This window comes from Calypte anna, chromosome 5A, assembly GCF_003957555.1.
Source record: "Calypte anna isolate BGI_N300 chromosome 5A, bCalAnn1_v1.p, whole genome shotgun sequence".
NCBI lineage: Eukaryota > Metazoa > Chordata > Aves > Apodiformes > Trochilidae > Calypte > Calypte anna.
Window position 1 is genome coordinate 2928717 of NC_044251.1, and position 18040 is coordinate 2946756.

General features: G+C 41.4%; 1 protein-coding gene across 1 annotated transcript in view; it reads left to right on the forward strand.

Moving 5' to 3' along the window:
• LOC103534355 (cytosolic phospholipase A2 epsilon) overlaps positions 1–18040 on the forward strand; it is a 38925-nt gene that overhangs the window by 4560 nt on the left and 16325 nt on the right. Inside the window, exons 2-10 of the mRNA XM_030451658.1 lie at positions 5549–5621; positions 11581–11717; positions 12201–12332; positions 13394–13434; positions 14711–14753; positions 15613–15670; positions 16125–16291; positions 16398–16484; positions 17928–17965. Coding sequence (XP_030307518.1) covers positions 5594–5621; positions 11581–11717; positions 12201–12332; positions 13394–13434; positions 14711–14753; positions 15613–15670; positions 16125–16291; positions 16398–16484; positions 17928–17965 — 731 coding nt within the window. The 5' untranslated portion in view covers positions 5549–5593. The remainder of the gene's footprint in view (positions 1–5548; positions 5622–11580; positions 11718–12200; positions 12333–13393; positions 13435–14710; positions 14754–15612; positions 15671–16124; positions 16292–16397; positions 16485–17927; positions 17966–18040) is intronic.

An 18040-nucleotide genomic window follows, 5' to 3' on the forward strand; every position in this document is an offset into this window, starting at 1 on the left:
TCCCTGGCTACCATCTAGGTAAATTAGCACCTGGAGAAGAAGAAAGGAGTGCCCAGGTGACATCCTGTGAGTGACTTCATCTCAGCAGAATGCTTCTCTGGGCAAGGAATGAAGAGGGACCTTAGCCAAGGCAGGGAAGGTATCTTTGTCAGCAAAGGCTGCTGTGCCAGTAGATGACTTAGAAAAAGGCATTATTGGGTGACTTCAGGAAAAATGTGAATGGAGAGGAAGCAGTTCTCATGGTTTTCATCGATAACACTTTTTTTCCAGGTTATTATGTCAAAATGGTTGTTTTCAACCACTGGAAAAGGTATTTTTAAATCTCTTCTGACCTTTGCAGAATAGTTTGTGGAATATCATGCAGTTGCACTGAAATAGGTATTGGTACCAGCACACTGTGGCACATAATTTCCTCTGCTTCCTCATTGCAACTTTTCCTCTAGCATGACAAAGTCCTCCCACTCACAAGACTTGATGGAAGGCATTCCACATTTATTTTAGAAAAGCAACAGCTAAGCACCTGCTTGGAGGACAGCTGCTTTTTGGTAGATTTCATCACATACTGAAGACAAATTTCAGGATCTCAGCATTATTTTTCTGTTAGTTTAAGACTGTTTAGAATGAAATATCTAAAAAGTGCAAAACCCAAGACTGGGATGGCTGCCCTTGTAGGTTCATGAGTAAATTCGTCTCTCTAGATCAGTGTTCTTGGATGATTGTTCTCTTATTTTGGGAGGGCAGCTACAGTACTCAATTAAGTGATTGAATATCTGTAGTAAAGCAAAATATGATTTGACCCAGCATACTTTCTACTGTTCTGCTGTGGAATTGCAGGACTGGAGTAATGTACAGTAGACATGGTGGAGTGGTGAACATCCATAGCATTGATATTGCAAACTGGGAAGATGCTGCTAGAAATAGAGAATGCTGGAAGGGTCTGTTAGATGAGAAATCACAGGGGCTGAGGAAAGGTATTGAGAGAAACACTATTAAAAAAAGGTACAGAGGAATAGCCGTGCTCTGGCCTCATGAAGGAGTACTGTCATTTTGTTGCTCCACTTGTGATTTGACAGGATGTATTATACAGCTGAACCAGTGGAGTAATTTGCAGCAGCTCTTCTCTCCAGATGGATGCATGCCACACATACCTACATCTGAATATGAGTGTGACTTTAAAGAGGCCTGGGATAGACCTTCCAAAGCACAAATCTGCCAGGAATGCAGGCAGTCTGCATTCCCAGAGTTCTCACTCCAGAGAAATTTCTGTTTTCAAATTCTTACTCACCTGAGTGGGAGAAAGTTGGACTTGTTCACATGACAGAGGAATCCTTTACTTCTGCCAATGCAGTAACTTGGTGCCAAGTACTGTCTATACAATCTTACCACTTCTTTAGGGGAAGTGGTGGAAAAGTGGAAGGGACTATGTTGCCCGTAACCAAAACACAAACCAACAGAGTCAGTTTATGCGGTGCTTTATTCAGGGCCCGGGAAGCCTGAGGACTAGCGTCCAAAGTCAGGGTTCCGAAGACCCTCATTTTTGGTTCAGCTTTTATACTTTTTTCATTACAGGCCACGTATAGAGTTACATAAATTTTAGTCACAAACTGTCACATAGATCATGCAGATAACAATAGACAAACAGTCACATAGATCTTACAAATAACAATAGATAGTCATCTCTTAAAATGTAAATGCATGGTTTACCATTTCAGCTGTCATTACCACCTGGCCCACCACCTGGATACAATATTTTATCTTGATCTTTGGTATATGGCATCAGTTTGCTTAACTATTCTCCTTTTAATTAATGTTTTTGCTGATGGGGTCAACACACTTCTTATTCTCCTTTGATCATTGTTCTTGTAAGGGTTAGCTCATTCTTAACTAGTTACTTATTTCCAGAGTTTTAGTCTACCCGAGCCCCTTCTAACTCTTAATTTGTCCACTTTTAAAATTTTACAACCAATATTATTTTATTTCTACTATAAACTGTAACACTATGAGCTCTGCTCTGTGACTGAGGGAGCTGTTGTTTGGAAAATTTGGGTAAAATTCTGCTTCCCTGGAAACAGAGGAGCCAGCAGTGTACATAGTGCTCAGTGATTGCAGTGTGAGATCCTCAGCTGTGTTCCATGAAACACACACGAGCACAGCTTGGGAAGCACCAAGCTGAAGACAGGCCAATAGATTGACAGCCAGTGAAACAGGCACAGATTGACTACATCAATCATGATTTAATCGAAAGCATTTAATATCTTAAATTTAATTTTAGATTTAATCTCTTGATTTCATCAAAAGCAAAGCTACAACATGTCCATGCTAGCCCCAGGGCAGGGTAATGCTTTGGGTCTTCCATCACTGAAGGCTCTTTGTCTCTTTATTTATTTGTTCTGTTTGTTTTTTGGCTTTGTTTGCTTGTTTGTTAGAGATCATAACAGGTCTTGAGTAAACAGAATAACAGATCTTTTAATCTTTCCTTTATGCCTATACAGCTGCTATTTTCTTTGTTTCTTTAACTAGACCCTAGTACATCATGCTATGGTTGTCCCAGTTGCTATGTAAATAAATTTCTTTTGTTTAGTACATTACTGGAATTAATTAAAATAGCAAATCCTCCTGGGAGCAGCAGAACTGGAGAGGTCTAATCACTGGGTGACTTCTGCTGCCCCCTCCGGCAGGTACCGGGCTGCCCGGGTGATGGTGATGCTCAGCTGCTGCCTCTTTCTCCGGTGACCGGGTGGTGGCAAATGCCTCTTCTGCAGTGCAAGCACAGGTCCCGATTTCTGTTGCTTCTGTGTAAGCCACCAATTTATTTTTTGGGGGTGAAACTTAAGTCTTTTTGTGAAACCTGCATCTCTGAGATCTAATTTCTCCAAGCAGGCTGGGGAAATCTGGCTTACTCGTTAGGAAGTCATTGCATGGGAACTGGGAGACAAATGATCAGATGGCAGAAACTGTAACAATCATTAAAACCCCCCAGCCCTCCACATTTCCTTAAGGACTCCTATCTAAGAATCTCAGCCTGCTTTGCAAACACTGGCTCCATGGTTTCTCACTCAGGAAACACCATTTGCCTGCGGAAGCAGAGCTGGAGCTGGGCCAGGAGCTGGCAGCACCTTATGCAATCTCCAGAGATAAATGGCTGCAAGAATTGCCCCCTGCTTATGCAGATCCTGCTGAACAATGAGTTTCTGCCTTCTAGGGCATATGCTGATGTGCCCAAGCTCATTCTCAATATGTGACTCTGGTGATCCACCTTTGCTAATTACCCAGCTTAGAAGAAGGGTTCATTAACTGGGTGGAGAACTGCATTAACATAGGCTCTACTCTTCTGGAAATGTCCTTGCATGGGGTAGCTCTGAGGCCATACCCCTCCATCAGTTGTTGTTTGTAGATTTTGCATCTTCTGCTAGGCTTTGTCTCCTTTGAGAACTCCTGAAATAGAAGGTGAATGGGTAGCTGACAATTAATTTAATGAATAAATACTAAAAAAAGGAAGAAAACAAAGAATCCTTGAGGCACATAGAAGAGGGGTGATAGCACAAAATCTCAGTGAAAACAGGTTAACATAACATGATGTGCTAGGAGAGAGAAGATATTAAACATAGTGAAAATGGAAAAAGTAGTTTGTTGTGACAAAGGAAGCCTGATTGTCTTTCCATTGGAAAACCTGGTCCCTTTTTGCTCTGTTATCCTAAAAAAAAAATTAAAATTGGCAACACTATACATATTGTTTTAAGTCAGGGTCTTCCAGCTTTTCCTTATCTTCCTTAACATCTATTTTGTCTCTGTGTTTATAGTGATTCTAGGAAGTCTCTGAGGTGCTATATAAATAGAAGGATTCTCCTAAATGAGAGGAAATCATTTGATTAAAATAGCAGTTGTCAAAAAGAATGATTTGGAGGGCTCTGCTTTAAGCACCTATGCAGGTGGAAATGTTTCTAGGAGTGTGAGGAAGTGGCTGGATGTCATAGCCACAGGAAGTGCTGATTTATTTATTGGCTTTGTCAAAGTTGCCTTTTGCAGATAGGTCTGAGCCAGAGAGAGTTCTATGGAATGGGCCAGCAGGAAATCACCTTCCTTAGAAGAAGGAAATCACATTATCCTTTAATAATAAATAGGAAGGTGTCCCTGCAGTCACAAAATCTGGGGAGGCATGTTTTATAAAAGGTTATGGCTGAGACATTTAAAGGGACCAATGAAAGTTGAGCACTTTGAATCTTAAGTATTTTTGGAGTTTGGTTACTGTTCCTCATTTTCCCGCAGAGGAAATCCATACCAAATTCTTTATTATCTCTGGAAACATTTGACAGCCATTGGTTTAACACATTGTTGTGATTTAAAAAGCCTCAGATAATTGTTACTATTTTCCCCATACAGCTGTAAAGGAGAAAAAGAGAAATCTGGTTTTTAAGCAGAAAGAAAAAACCCCCCTCATAGAATCATAGAATAGGCTGGGTTGGAAGGGACCTCAGAGATCATCGAGTCCAACCCTTGATCAACTACCGCCACAGTCACTAGACCATGGCACTGAGTGCCATATCGAGTCGCTTTTTAAATGTCTCCAGGGACGAAGAGTCCACCACCTCCCCAGGCAGCCCGTTCCAATGCCTGATCACCCTTTCCGTGAAAAAATTCTTTCTAATATCCAATCTGAACTTCCCCCGGCACAATTTAAGACCCTGCCCTCTTGTCTTGCTGAGAGTTGCCTGGGAAAAGAGCCCAACCCCCCCCTGGCTCCAACCTCCTTTCAGGTAGTTGTAGAGAGCAATGAGGTCTCCCCTGAGCCTCCTCTTCCTCAGGCTGAACAGCCCCAGCTCCCTCAGCCTCTCCTCATAGGATCTGTGTTCGAGTCCCTTCACCAGCTTGGTTGCCCTCCTTTGGACCTGTTCAAGGACCTCAATATCCTTCTTGAACTGAGGGGCCCAAAACTGAACACAGTACTCAAGGTGCGGCCTTACCAGGGCTGAGTATAGGGGCAATGTTTATCCTGTGTGAGTCAGCAAGGACAGATATTCTCCACAGTGCTCCTTTCAATGCAAGGGGACCTCATGGTTGGTTACTAAGGGGATTGGTTGTAACTTTGAATAAGACTGCTGCTATTTTGACAGCTCCACCATGATGCTCACCAATGCATTTACTCTCTTCAAGAAACTTATTGTAGCTGAGTTGTGGAGCTAAACCCCACAATTTCAGAACAAGGGGTTTTGCAAGTGTCTCACAGACAGCATCAGCTGACAGGGATTTATCCCTTTCTTTTCTTCTGTGGTGAGCAAGCCAGACTCTCAAGAGTAACAGAGCAAAAAGACAGTGACATCCATAAAATGTTAAACCAGGATTTTCATAGCAGAAGCTTATGTTGCAGATTTTCATCTGCAGACTACTAAGAAGGCTGACAATTTTTACCTTGTATTACTCTTTTGTATATGCAAACACTATTAACAATGCAGTTGCATTATTGTTTTGTAGCACTTGGTTATTATGCACATTTAAAGCTTTTTCCCACCAAAGACTTATTCATACTCCATTTTGTGCTGCTCTTCTCCAGATAGAATCCTCTCCCTGCTACCTGCTGACTGTAAGGATCATCCGGATGAGAAATCTCCAGCGAGTGGATGCCTGTAAGTGTCTCCAGTCTTAGTGGTATCTCAGGATATAGGCAACAAATTTTCTTTTATAAATGGATTACAATCTTTTCCAAGTTTTTCTGAAGTAAATCAGTGTTTCTGTAAGCTAGTTGTTATAAACCATGTCAGTCCTTGCTGCTGGCTGATGCTTTGTTGAATGTTATTCCTCTGCTTTCTGGTTGGTTGTGAGACTTTAATGTGTTTTTAAAGATAAATACTTTCTCCAAAAGAAAGGAGACTTTCTGACACAGGTAGATGAAGAAGACCACATCTGTGTTTTTCAAAAGAGAGGGGTAATTTTGCCATTGGATTTTAGCACCTTAGGAACAGTGGCTGTCAGGAGCAAACTTTTTCATCCCCCCAGTCTTGGTTCTGACATGGAAGAAAGGAGCAAGAAAAAACTTTCTAAACCCGTTACCACCAGGCTAATTGCATTATTAATTACCCCAAGATGACTGTCAAAAATGTGTTGACTGACAGCTGGATGCCTTGTCCCTTCTAACGTTCATAAAGCAGTCTTGCATTTGTGACAGTGTGTGTTGAGTCACATGGCAGGAAAGTGGTGGGAAGTGGAGGAGCAGGAAAGGAAAATAGTTCTGTTTTGTTGAAGAACATGGACTACCCACATGCACAGTGAGCAGGGGCATGTCACACCAATAACAGTTTGTTTGGATTGATTCAATACATGACCACCAGTGAAAGGATGTCAAAACTAGCTCAAGGGTGAGAGTGGAAGGGAAATGGCGTAACTTTGCCATCTTTCTTGATTTTCCTGTTTCACTGTGAGTGCCAGCAATTGGTGCTACAGTCTCGTGGACAGGAAGAGCCAGGGAAGATGTTATGAAAGGCAAAGATCTGGATTTACCATGCGGTACCATTCCCATCCCACATCCCTGTGGTTGTCACTTGTTTTTCTGGAAATGATATCAGAGGACTTCCCTGTGTCACAACTCCAAGTGAGGGATATATTAGCCATATCTTAGGTCATATCATTAGGTGGCACTCTGCACCTGCACCTCCCTTCTGGTCCGTGGCTGTGGCACACATGTGATGATGCAGTAACACAGAAAGGTTTCATCAAGGACTCAGAGATCTTCTCAGGCAACAAGACAAAATCATAAATAACTAGGTTGTAGAAAGATTGTGCAAGCAAGACTGAAGCAATATTTTACATTAAATACACAGCTGACTAGCTTGCCTGCATTTACTCATGTAATTAAGGATGTTTGATATGCTTTGTATCTCAAAGTATAGTTTAGATACAAGAATGATGAATCACATCAGTAGAACAGAGTGCTTTGCCAGCCAAACAGCCAACAGTCATTGATCTCCCATGATAAACCTAATGTCATGCAGTAGTCATAGACAATTACTTTTAAAACATTTTAAAAACAATATCATTACTCCTAGGATCTCCAGACATATATGAATACCCATTTTTGCAATTTCAAAATTCTTCCAAGTGTTATTATCTGCATAGAACTTTCCAAATTAAAAAAAGAAATTAAGAGACTTTGAGTCATAATACTAAAACTTCTGCATTATTTGATCTCTGTGACAAATAAAATGCTCATAGAGTTCTATGAGGGGGATTTATTCTGTAGATCCACTGCAGAAGCCTCTGACACTGAAGGAAAAGGAGTAACAAAAGAACCTATGGAAGGGCACAAACTATGATGACAGATTTGAACCAGATTTTACATCCAGAGGAACTGAATAGGCAACAGGTATTAAAAGTGGAAGGGAAATTATTCATGCCAACATAGAAGCTGTCCCTACAATAAGGAATAGAGGGAGAAGGTGAATAAAGAGTAGTTTTTTACTGTTTCTCACAGTACCAGAATGAAGGAGCACCTAATAAGATTATGAAACAAGAGGTTTAAAACTAAAGGAATTAATATACAAATAAACTATGGTTCCAGGCATGCATGAATGTTAAAATATAGCTGTTCAAAATAGAAATTATTCATGGAGTGTAAGTCTAGCAAGGGTCCTTAAACATGGTATTCCCAGTGGAAACTCAGATTTAGGGGATCCTTATTCTATCGTTGTCTGAAGGATGCATGGTGGACATGTGCAGTACTGTTCTAGAATTAGTTTGTTTCTTCTGCTTTGGAGCAGGGTGTAAAAGGGCTATTATCTGACAGTGAAATTATTCATAGAATCATATAATCATCTAGGTTGAAAGGGACCTCTGAGATCATCAAGTCTAACCCTTGCAATTAAGAGAATATATTTTAACTTGAAAACTTGTAATGTTTTTTCTTCTACCTTGGAAAAAAAATCTAAACTCTTCAGATGAGACTTTCCCAAAATACCAAGTCCAAGACAGATATACTTCATGGAAACACACAGACTGAAAATGTTGGAAAGTTCTTGGTGTCTTAAGATGGAAGGAGGGCAGCCTTGAACCTCCTTCTTAAATCATCTCTGTCTATACATTTTAGAAGGAAAAGATGCAGATGAGACATTTTGTTCCTCCTTCAGGGGCATCCTGATGCAGCTAAGCAAGGCAAAACGTGTATGGCAGCCAGACTGGCCAGGCTGACTCGACCTGCCCCTCCTGGGAAGACATTTGGAATGAGCAGCCAATGTTTCAGGGTTAGCAGTCAGGCTCCTTGCAGCCTGCAGCAAAATTCATAATCTCTGCACTGTTTAGGAATGGAATAGCTTAGCAGAATAGAATATTTCAGTTGGAAGGAACCATCAATTATTTTCTAGTCCAACTGCCTGGCTCAGGGCTGCGCATGTTACATTGTGTTTGTGAAGGTCATTAGCCAAATGCCTCCTACACACTGGTGGGCTTAGGGCATTGGCTACGTCTCTAGGAATCCTGTTCCAGGGTTTGACCACCCTCTTGGTGAAGACATTCTTCCAAATGTCCAGGCTAAACAGCCCCTGTCATAGTTTTGAATCATTCCCCCTTGTTCTATCACTGGATATCAGGGAGAAAAACTCAGTAACTCCCTCTCCACTTCCACTCCTAAAGAAGCTGTGAAGAGCCTCTCAAAACTCCTTCTCTCCAAACTAGACCAGCCCAAAGTACTCAGTCACTCCTCACTATGCATGTCTTACATCCCTTTTCAACTTTTACCTGCTTTGTTGCCCTCCTCTGGATCCATTCAAGGACCTTCACATCATTCTTAAATTACAGGTTTTTTGATGCTGCTTGTTGTTTATCTGTACCCAAGGAGATGGTTAAAGATCATATGTCACCCAGGCCTTAATGCCATGTGGATATGGGTATGAGGAGAGCAGGAGGTGAAGAGGTGTGGGATGTAAATAAAACATCTGAAGTGAAAAGACATCCCTAAGAATCAGCTCTCAGAGTCATTGGTCTGCAAAGTCATCTGTGTGAGGGAAACAGATTCTACTGGGTAACTTTCTGTTGTTTCCATGTGTGATCTTGAACACTGAGCAGAAAGGCAGCATGTAGCAACCCTTTTCCTTCCATTTGGGACTTTACTGGGGAAGAGGGAAAGGAAGGAAAATCGCTGTGTCCCCTCAACCCAGGAAGAAAGTACATGGAAGGAGGCAAAGAGATAATGGTGGTGGAAAGGTGGAAGTGAATTAAAGCAGAATATACCACACCAGACAACTAGTTTCTTTTCCTTTCTCCTTTCTCCTTTCTCCTTTCTCCTTTCTCCTTTCTCCTTTCTCCTTTCTCCTTTCTCCTTTCTCCTTTCTCCTTTCTCCTTTCTCCTTTCTCCTTTCTCCTTTCTCCTTTCTCCTTTCTCCTTTCTCCTTTCTCCTTTCTCCTTTCTCCTTTCTCCTTTCTCCTTTCTCCTTTCTCCTTTCTCCTTTCTCCTTTCTCCTTTCTCCTTTCTCCTTTCTCCTTTCTCCTTTCTCCTTTCTCCTTTCTCCTTTCTCCTTTCCTCCTTCCCTTCCCTTCCCTTCCCTTCCCTTCCCTTCCCTTCCCTTCCCTTCCCTTCCTTCCCTTCCCTTCCCTTCCCTTCCCCTTCCCTTCCCTTCCCTTCCCTTCCCTTCCCTTCCCTTCCCTTCCCTTCCCTTCCCTTCCCTTCCCTTCCCTTCCCTTCCCTTCCTTCCCTTCCCTTCCTTCCCTTCCCTTCCCTCCTTCCCTTCCCTTCCCTTCCTTCCTCTTACTAAATGTTTCCCAAAGTCTTTTTCAGAGGAATGTTGTTTTTTTTCTCTGAAGGAATATGTTGATTTCTCCACAAGGTTTTATGAAAAACTTGACAGAACTAAAAGACTTTTCTATTTCTACATTATAACATTAAAAAGTAGGAAGCTAATGTGTCAGTTGAGGTAACAGATTGCATTATGCCCTTTTTTCTGAATTTCAGTTTTTTAATTCTGGCTTGGATGAAAAAGCAGCAAGCTTTTTTGAACAAATACACTTTCAAAACCACAAAATGTAGCCTCCACCCAGTTTGAGACAAAGCCAATTGCTGTAGGGAAAAATCTGGTGGAGAAGGAAAGAAAAGAAGACAAGAAAAAACTCTTGTTGAAGCCAGACAAGTTTTTGCCTTTCCCTGTTAGCTGATTTACAAGCTCTTGTTCCCCTAATATACCTACAGAGTCCTTATAAGATGCTGAAGGGCCCCTCCATTTACTGCTGCCATCACTTGTCTCAAAAAGCCCATATCAAAGGACATCCATTCTCAAAGTTAGTTACATTTTGCATGATGTGATATCTAATAATTTTACTTTTAACTGTGTAAGAGAGAGTTTCAAGGCACGGAAGTATTTTTCATAACCTCTGTGAAGAAAAGTTGCTTTCCTCCAAGATCACACAGTGCATCACATTTTTGGCTGTAGCCATTTCAGATGTATTTTAATTTAGGTGCCTTTGTGAAATGGAATGGAATATCCTTTGCTTATGTTCTCTTGGTGTATTTCTGGAGAGAGCCTTGGCATGTCTCTGTCTGCCTGGAGGTGGCAATTAGTCAAGATCAAAGATCTAATTCAAGGAGCTCCTTCTGGAGGAAGCCTCTGCTGGCTCCTACAATAGGGGCAGTTCACCAGCTGCTTTCACAAACGCTCACCAAGAAAATCACTGAAGGCAAGGCAGAGATAAAAAACTATTGCAGCTGTTCTCAAAAGGTGGAGGAAGCAGCCAGGCCCCTCTCAACAGACAGGAGCTGAAGGGTAGTGTGTGCATGCATGCAGGAGCACAGGAAAGCTTCTTGGTTGAGAAACCGAAGCAAGTGGCTGACTGAGAGAGGCAATTCTCATCCCCTCCTTTTCTATACAGCATTACTGTTGTTTGTAATGCACACAAGGAAGAATAGAAACCACCTCATGTTCTAGGTCATCTTATGGTCCATGCTTTTTCCCTCTCAGAAGGACACCTTGAAAAGAGTTACACTACTTCAGGCATTTCTTCCTTTAAATAAATCCTATTGGTCGTTGGGACCCTCTGGGCCCCTCAGTTTAGGAAGGATATCGAGGTCCTGGAGCAGGTCCAAAAGTGGCCACTAGGCTGGTGAAAGGACTCGAGCACAGATCTTATGAGGAGAGGCTGAGGGAACTGTGGATGTTCAGCCTGGAGAAGAGGAGGCTCAGGGGAGACCTCATCACTCTCTACAACTCCCTGAAAGGAGGTTGGAGCCAGGGGGGGGTTGGGCTCTTTTCCCAGGCAACTCTCAGCAAGACAAGAGGGCAGGGTCTTAAGTTGTGCCAGGGGAGGTTTAGGTTGGATATTAGAAAGAATTTCTTTCTGGAGAGGGTGATCAGACACTGGAATGGGCTGCCCAGGGAAGTAGTGGATTCTCCGTGTCTGGAGATATTTCAAAAGAGCCTGGATGTGGCACTCAGTGCCATGGGCTGGGAACTGCAGTGGGAGTGGATCAAGGGTTGGACTTGATGATCTCTGAGGTCCCTTCCAACCCAGCCAATTCTATGATTCTATGACCATGTAGTAACTTCTCCAGTGACATCCAGCACCACTGGCTTTGCCACATGAAATTGTTTTCCCTCTTTCCCTCCCCAGTGAGCCAGGCTGACTGCTACGTCTCCTTGTGGCTGCCAACTGCCACCTCTGAAAGGTCCCGCACTAAAACAGTGAGAAACTCAAACAACCCAGTGTGGAATGAAACCTTCTACTTCAGGATCCAGAGTCAGGTGAAGGTAAGGAGCCAAAGCTCTCTGCTTGAAGCAGTCTGAATATCTTGTCTTTGGGGGGTCCTAGATATCTTCTGAACTATGGCCAGGAATTGTTGAAGGGATAGAACATGACTGTTCAGATTGTTTCACATCAGAGATGACTGAGTTAGATGGTGCTGTTTAGGAGGGCCAGAATCTGAACTTGGTATTGAGGCTTTAGGATAACTAGAGTCACATATAATTCAGTGTAAGATGGGTACGGATTCTGAGAGTTAACTGAGCTGTTGTGTAGGCATAGCTGATGCATTTCTCATGTTAAAACACTTAAACTGAACTAGGAAAGAATGAATATCTGATTTACATGTTTTTCCAGAGGGGGATGATTACTAATTTATCCCCTTTGCTTCTCAAGCACATCCCCAACACTCCTCCTTCCTGAGAGCTAATGATATCCAGGCTGTAGAAACTATAAAAACTACTTCTCCCCTTTTATTTTCTTTTTTTCAGAATGTGCTGGAGTTGACAGTGTATGATGAGGATTTTGCTACTCCAGATGACCATCTCCTCTGTACACTCTTTGATGTTGCTAAACTTCCAATTGAAAGAACAGTGATCTTGTATTTTAAGCCCAGCCCAGAGGTGAGAGCAAAAAGTAAAGCAAGTAAGAAACCAGTGGATAGTTATACAACACTCTCAAAATCTTGGGGTGAGCTTTCTAAATTCACCCTGGCTGACTTATCCCAGTAATGGGTACAGGAACTGGTATCCAAAATACAAGAAAAAGAAATGTGGCATAGAAATCTGGATTTGAGAGCCTGAGACCCTCCTTCTAGTACTTTTATAAATTACTGAAGGAGGGATCTGATTGTGAGCTATCTCAGAGACACCAAGGCTTGTTGCATGGTCAGTAATCTGTACATTTTTTCCCCCATGTAATTCACAGCCACTGTGCCCTTCCCCAAAGCTGAAGTTGCCCCTATGTGTATCCCCAACACTGTCCTCTGCAGTTCTATGTCACCTGAGGCTGAGACTGCTGACACAAGTGTCAAAACTAGTGTGATTTTGGAGCCCTGAGTGACTGATTTACTCATTTTCTCAATTTTCAGTCTCTAAAATGGGAAAAACAGCCTTAATCCCCTTGGAGATTTATGGATGAGATCTGTGAAGTATCTCACATGCAACTTGTTGCTGCCATAGGCAGATTGCTTCTGGTACCCAAACTAGGCCACTCACAACCAGCACATCCATATCAACACTGCTTTGCAGAGGACTGCAAAGCTGTAACTCTGAATCACTTAGTAATAACATTCTCTGTTTACTGTGCTAAAGCAATGGGTCCAAAGTATCTTTAAAGTTAATAGGAAAGACAGTAAGTCATGGCAGGACAGTGCTAGGAAGAATTAGGAGAAAAAAAAGGCAGAATTCAGGTGACAAAGCAAGTTGCAAATTGTCTTTCTGGAGCAACTTCCCACTAAGAGACAAAATTACAGATTGTTTTGATGATAACTTGAAGAAGGAAGTGAGGAAAGAGGATGGATGCTATCTGATTTGAAATATTGTCTCAGACCTTCCAGTCTGAAGTGTTTATCACAGGTTGTGCACTGCAAGCAACTACTTCAATATTGCATACCAGGGACCTGTATTTAGACAATGGATGAAGTATTATGTAACTAATTCATTTAATTTCTTGTTGCTTTCAGGCCAAGGAGGAGCTAGAGGTTGAATTCAAACTGGAGGCTGCGTAAGTGAAATGCAGATTATTTCTAAAAGGCACAAAGCATTCCATGCTTAAACAAAGAAATAGTGTTAGAAGTCAAGATTTGTGGGGTTTCTGTAGAAAATTGCCAGTCTTCTACATCATCATCACTGCCATCTTCAGACACCCAGCTAATCCTTCCAGTCAGTTTGTTCTGTAGTTTAGTTGTTTTCAAAGATGCACCCTCCAACATTTTATCTGCTGTCCACAATATCAGATTTGTCTGCCTGGTGATATTTCAGAAGCCTTTCTGAGGGTATGTGAGTGTGCTTGTGTGTGTATCCATGTCTATCAATCTTTCCATGCCTGTCTCAGGTTGATCACTGGACAGACTCCTAATGTTGAACCATCCTGGTCAGTTCTCCAGTGCCTTCAGTTTTCCCCTGCAGCACTGTTTTGGTCTTCTGATATTTCTATTTTCTCTCTGGCCAGCACAATGAAAATGTGTTGGAAGCCTTTCCAGTTTTCCAGTGCCTTCACTTTTCCAGTGCCTTCAGTTTTCCCTTGCAGCACTGTTTTGGTCTTTTGATATTGATATTGATATTTGGTCTTTTTGATATTTTGATATTGATCAAATATTTGATATTTGATATTTGATATTGATATGTGTGGCCAGCACAATGAAAATGTGTTGGAAGCTCTAATGCAGGGATTTTCCTTCTGTGTGGTCAGCCTGTGGTCCATTTGAATCAGTGGGGGGTTTTTTTGCCACAAGGTAAATAAATAAAGTGACCAGCCTAAGGTCAGGCCTAGTGAGGAGCCAAGACCAGAATTCAAGTCACTTTTCACCATCTCCTGACTTCACCTGAATGAGCTGAAAAGCCTTTTTTTTCTTCTTTTTTCTCCCATGTAGTTGGTACCCACTGTTCTGTGCCCCTTTGATTGTATTTGCATTCCAACAAGTACACAGAACTGGGCTTCCCAATGGGGATATGCTGGCATATTGACATGTTACCTCTGAAATACACATATTTTACATGTAAGGAGAAAAATTTGGCTGCCTAACCTCAGATTCCATTTTAGATGAGCATGAGATTGCTCTGCAAAAAAGTAGCCATGATACACATTGCTTAGCTTTGGTACAGAGGCAAGTCCCCTGGGAGCAGTGCTCAGTCCAAGGAATCATGCAACTTGAACCTGCTGGGGACCCTCTGGTCACTGTTCTTCTAAATGGGGAGAAAGAGCAAAGTCCTGGGCAAAAATAAGTGGGCATTTGTTTGATCTAAAAAATATATGTTTTGTTTTTCATTTTATTTCCCAGTCCTGGTCCTGATGAAGCAATTGCTACCAATGGAGTACTGGTGGTATGTATCTTTTTTTCAATAAATTCTCTTTAAGTGTTTCCTTAATATAAAGGGGAAGAGAGGGAGGGGATTGGAGAAGCCAATAGGCCAGTTTTTCCTCTTTCTCCCCTCTTTCCTATTTAGATGCTTTGAGAATAGTATATTTTATTACCCTATTAATTGTTGATATCCCATTATTTCCCATTATTTTGATACACCACACAGCCAAGCACACACAGACATACAGAGCTTTCCTCTGGTACTGGTATTCTATCAAAGCACAGTAGCAAAAAGACTGAGAAGCAACTTACTAATAACCTGCTCAGCCCTTTTACCCCTGTGGGAGATGAGCCATGCCTAGTGGGTAAGCTCATCACTGATTATTGAACTCTTGTAATTGCATTATGTGAAAGAGTGAGTGCCATAAAATCAATCAAACAAACAAAAAAAACCCCAAGAAAACAAACAAACAACCCCAATAAAACAAAAATAAAAGATAAAAACAAACCCAAAAGTTAACAGCACTTCTCCTTCAGAAAACCTTTTCTGCTACTGAGTCTTGACCTCTCTGTTATTTATGTTTCTCCAAGTTTAACCCTTTGTATCTATGCTGCTATCCTGAAAATGGTCCTGATTTCCTTCCTTTCTCTTCTCCTCTTGCTGTGCCCAATCCTGTGTCATTGTCACCAGAGGATGCTCTACATGTCCTTCCAAAGCTTTTCCTGCTTCTTAGTCAATAATGGGCAAAAGCCCAGAAATGCCAGGGAATTTGATACTTCAGGTAACTAGACATGTTCCAAGGCTGAGTGATTCAGTTCTTTGTAATCAAGTTGGGATGTGACCATCTCACTCACAGATCTGTGTTCTTTGTCTTTTACAGTGTCGTGAACTTTGCTGTTTGGAAGTTGAAGTGGCAGAGAAGATGCAGCAAAAATCAAGTAAAGTTATTTCTTTGCTGTGTATTTACCAATAATGACATGCTTACTGGTGAGAGGATGCCCCTTTCCTGTAATGTATTAGTGGAATAAATAGTATTTACACTATTCAGTGGGTTTATCATCATATAAAGACATAAGGTTTTTATAGACTTTAATGACTGAATCTTCTCCTCCCTTAAGGATATGTAAATAAGGTATATTAGACCAGTATTAAAGTTGAAATCCCAGTTCTATGTAACAGTAAGAATATTTAGAGTTCTCCTTTCTATGAAAATAGCACCTGCTTTGTTTCCTCCCCTTTGCTGCACTAGACAAAGCTGTGCTCCAAACTCTACAGCTCTGCTGCCCTCACCCCTCTTGTAATCAAGCCAGTGCAGTTTTCTGGTTAAATCCCTGTGACATGTCTCACGACCTCTGGTGGGGTTTTTTTGTTGTTTTTTTTGGTTTTTTGTAGAGAAAGAGCTTTCCCTTACAGTGAAGGGCTCCTTTGAGGGGACACAGGACATCACACTGGAGCCCAATGGAGTGGACACCCCTTCGTGCCCCACCAAGTTCCACTACATCAAGTATGCAGAGCCAACCCTGGATGTCATGCTGCCCAAGAAGAGGCGGTACCACCCTGTAGGTTGGAAGTGACATTACTGATGAACTGACCACTGTAAGGGGTAGGAGGGGGAGAGGGTAAAACCCATTAGTGGTTTTGTTCTAAAGCTTGTTGTTTTCCCAGTGGACCTGTAAGTACCGTACAGAGACGGGGTCCCCAGTGGTGATGCTGAATTCCCTGCCCATGGGAGAGAAAACCACCATTGCAGAGGTAAGCATCACTTCACAGGATCACAGGAAGTTAGGGGTTGGAAGGGACCTTGAAAGATCATCAAGTCCAACCCGCCCTGCTAGAGCAGAGTCACTTACAGGAGGTCATGTAGGAACATGTCCAGGGTGGTTTTGAATGTCTCCAGAAAAGGAGACTCCACAACTTTCAACTGTTAGGAATAAAAGGTCACTCAAATAGAAACCGTTCCTGTAATATTGTCCCAGATGGCTTCTAAGAGGGTCAGAAATGTTCCTTTTTTTTTCTCAGACCATGAAAAAACAGGAGCTTCATTTCTTCAGCTGTGTTCTCCACAGAACCAGGTTATCCTTCCATTAGTCTGCATTATGTGCTATCAGTAGATACAGAGACCAATATGTAATATGTCATAATGTCATAAAATATGTCATAAAACTATATAGTTTATGTAATTTCATCAAATTATGTCATTCAATGTCATAAAATACAGTGATTCCTTTCAGTACTTCCCATCCTGATTACCCAAAGACTCAGTGACCCCTCCTTTGTTTAGGGTACAAACTGAATGTTGCTCCTTGGACACAAGCAAAGAAAAAGACAATAAACCAGCCTTCAGTAAACTATATGCTTCAAAGGATGATATATTAAATTTTGTTGAAAATAAATAGGCTATTTCTAAATAGCCTATTTAGAAAATAAATAGGCTAATAAAATTTATTAGCCTAAATAAATAGGCTAATATTTATTAGCCAATAAATATTGGCTAATATTTATTAGCCAAAATAAATATGGCTTTTTAAGAATATTGCTTTAAATAAATATAAACTGTATATTTTTAGTGAAATTAATAGAAAGATCCTTTGTATAAAAAAGATGCTTGCTAAGAAAAATCTACACATGTCTAGTTTAATAGGAACAACCTTGTTCAGTTATAAATTATGTTGTGAAGAAGTAGGAGAACATTAGTTTTCAGGGACATTAAAACAACCCCTCAGAGGAGAGTGCTTTTTGTCAGATAAAATGAAGGTTGCAATAAGAGCTTAAAGACAGATGAAGTCTTTGTAGAAGCAAATGCAGACTTTCAGCACCTTCACTGCAAGACCATGTCCAGAATGTGAAAGATCTGCTGCCTGTTAGAGAAACGTATAAAAAAAGTATTTCAGGATGCTACAGAAAGCTTGGAAATAACACAGGAAGTGGGGTCTATTCTGTGAGTCTCAGGAACTGCCTGGATCAAGGTTGTCAGTGGTTTCTGCAGCCTGGAAGCCTTTGGAACCTGTGAGTAGGGATATTCCACTAAAGATAAGTGAATGCTTTTGGAAATACATGACAAGATCTCAGGCATCCAACTTTTTGATTGTCAGACCTTGCTGGCATCTAAATCAAGCTCTGAGCCTGAGCCAGAAAGGGGAAAAAGAATTTTTAAAATGAAAATGAAATATTACAGTACATATTCTTGTTTTCTAGGAGAAAAGATTCGACTTGAATGTGACAGCACAAAGCTGGTAAGAGATCTTCAGTTCCTAAGGACTTGGGTTATTGATTTTGATGTTGTTTTAGCCACGTGGAAATGACACAAG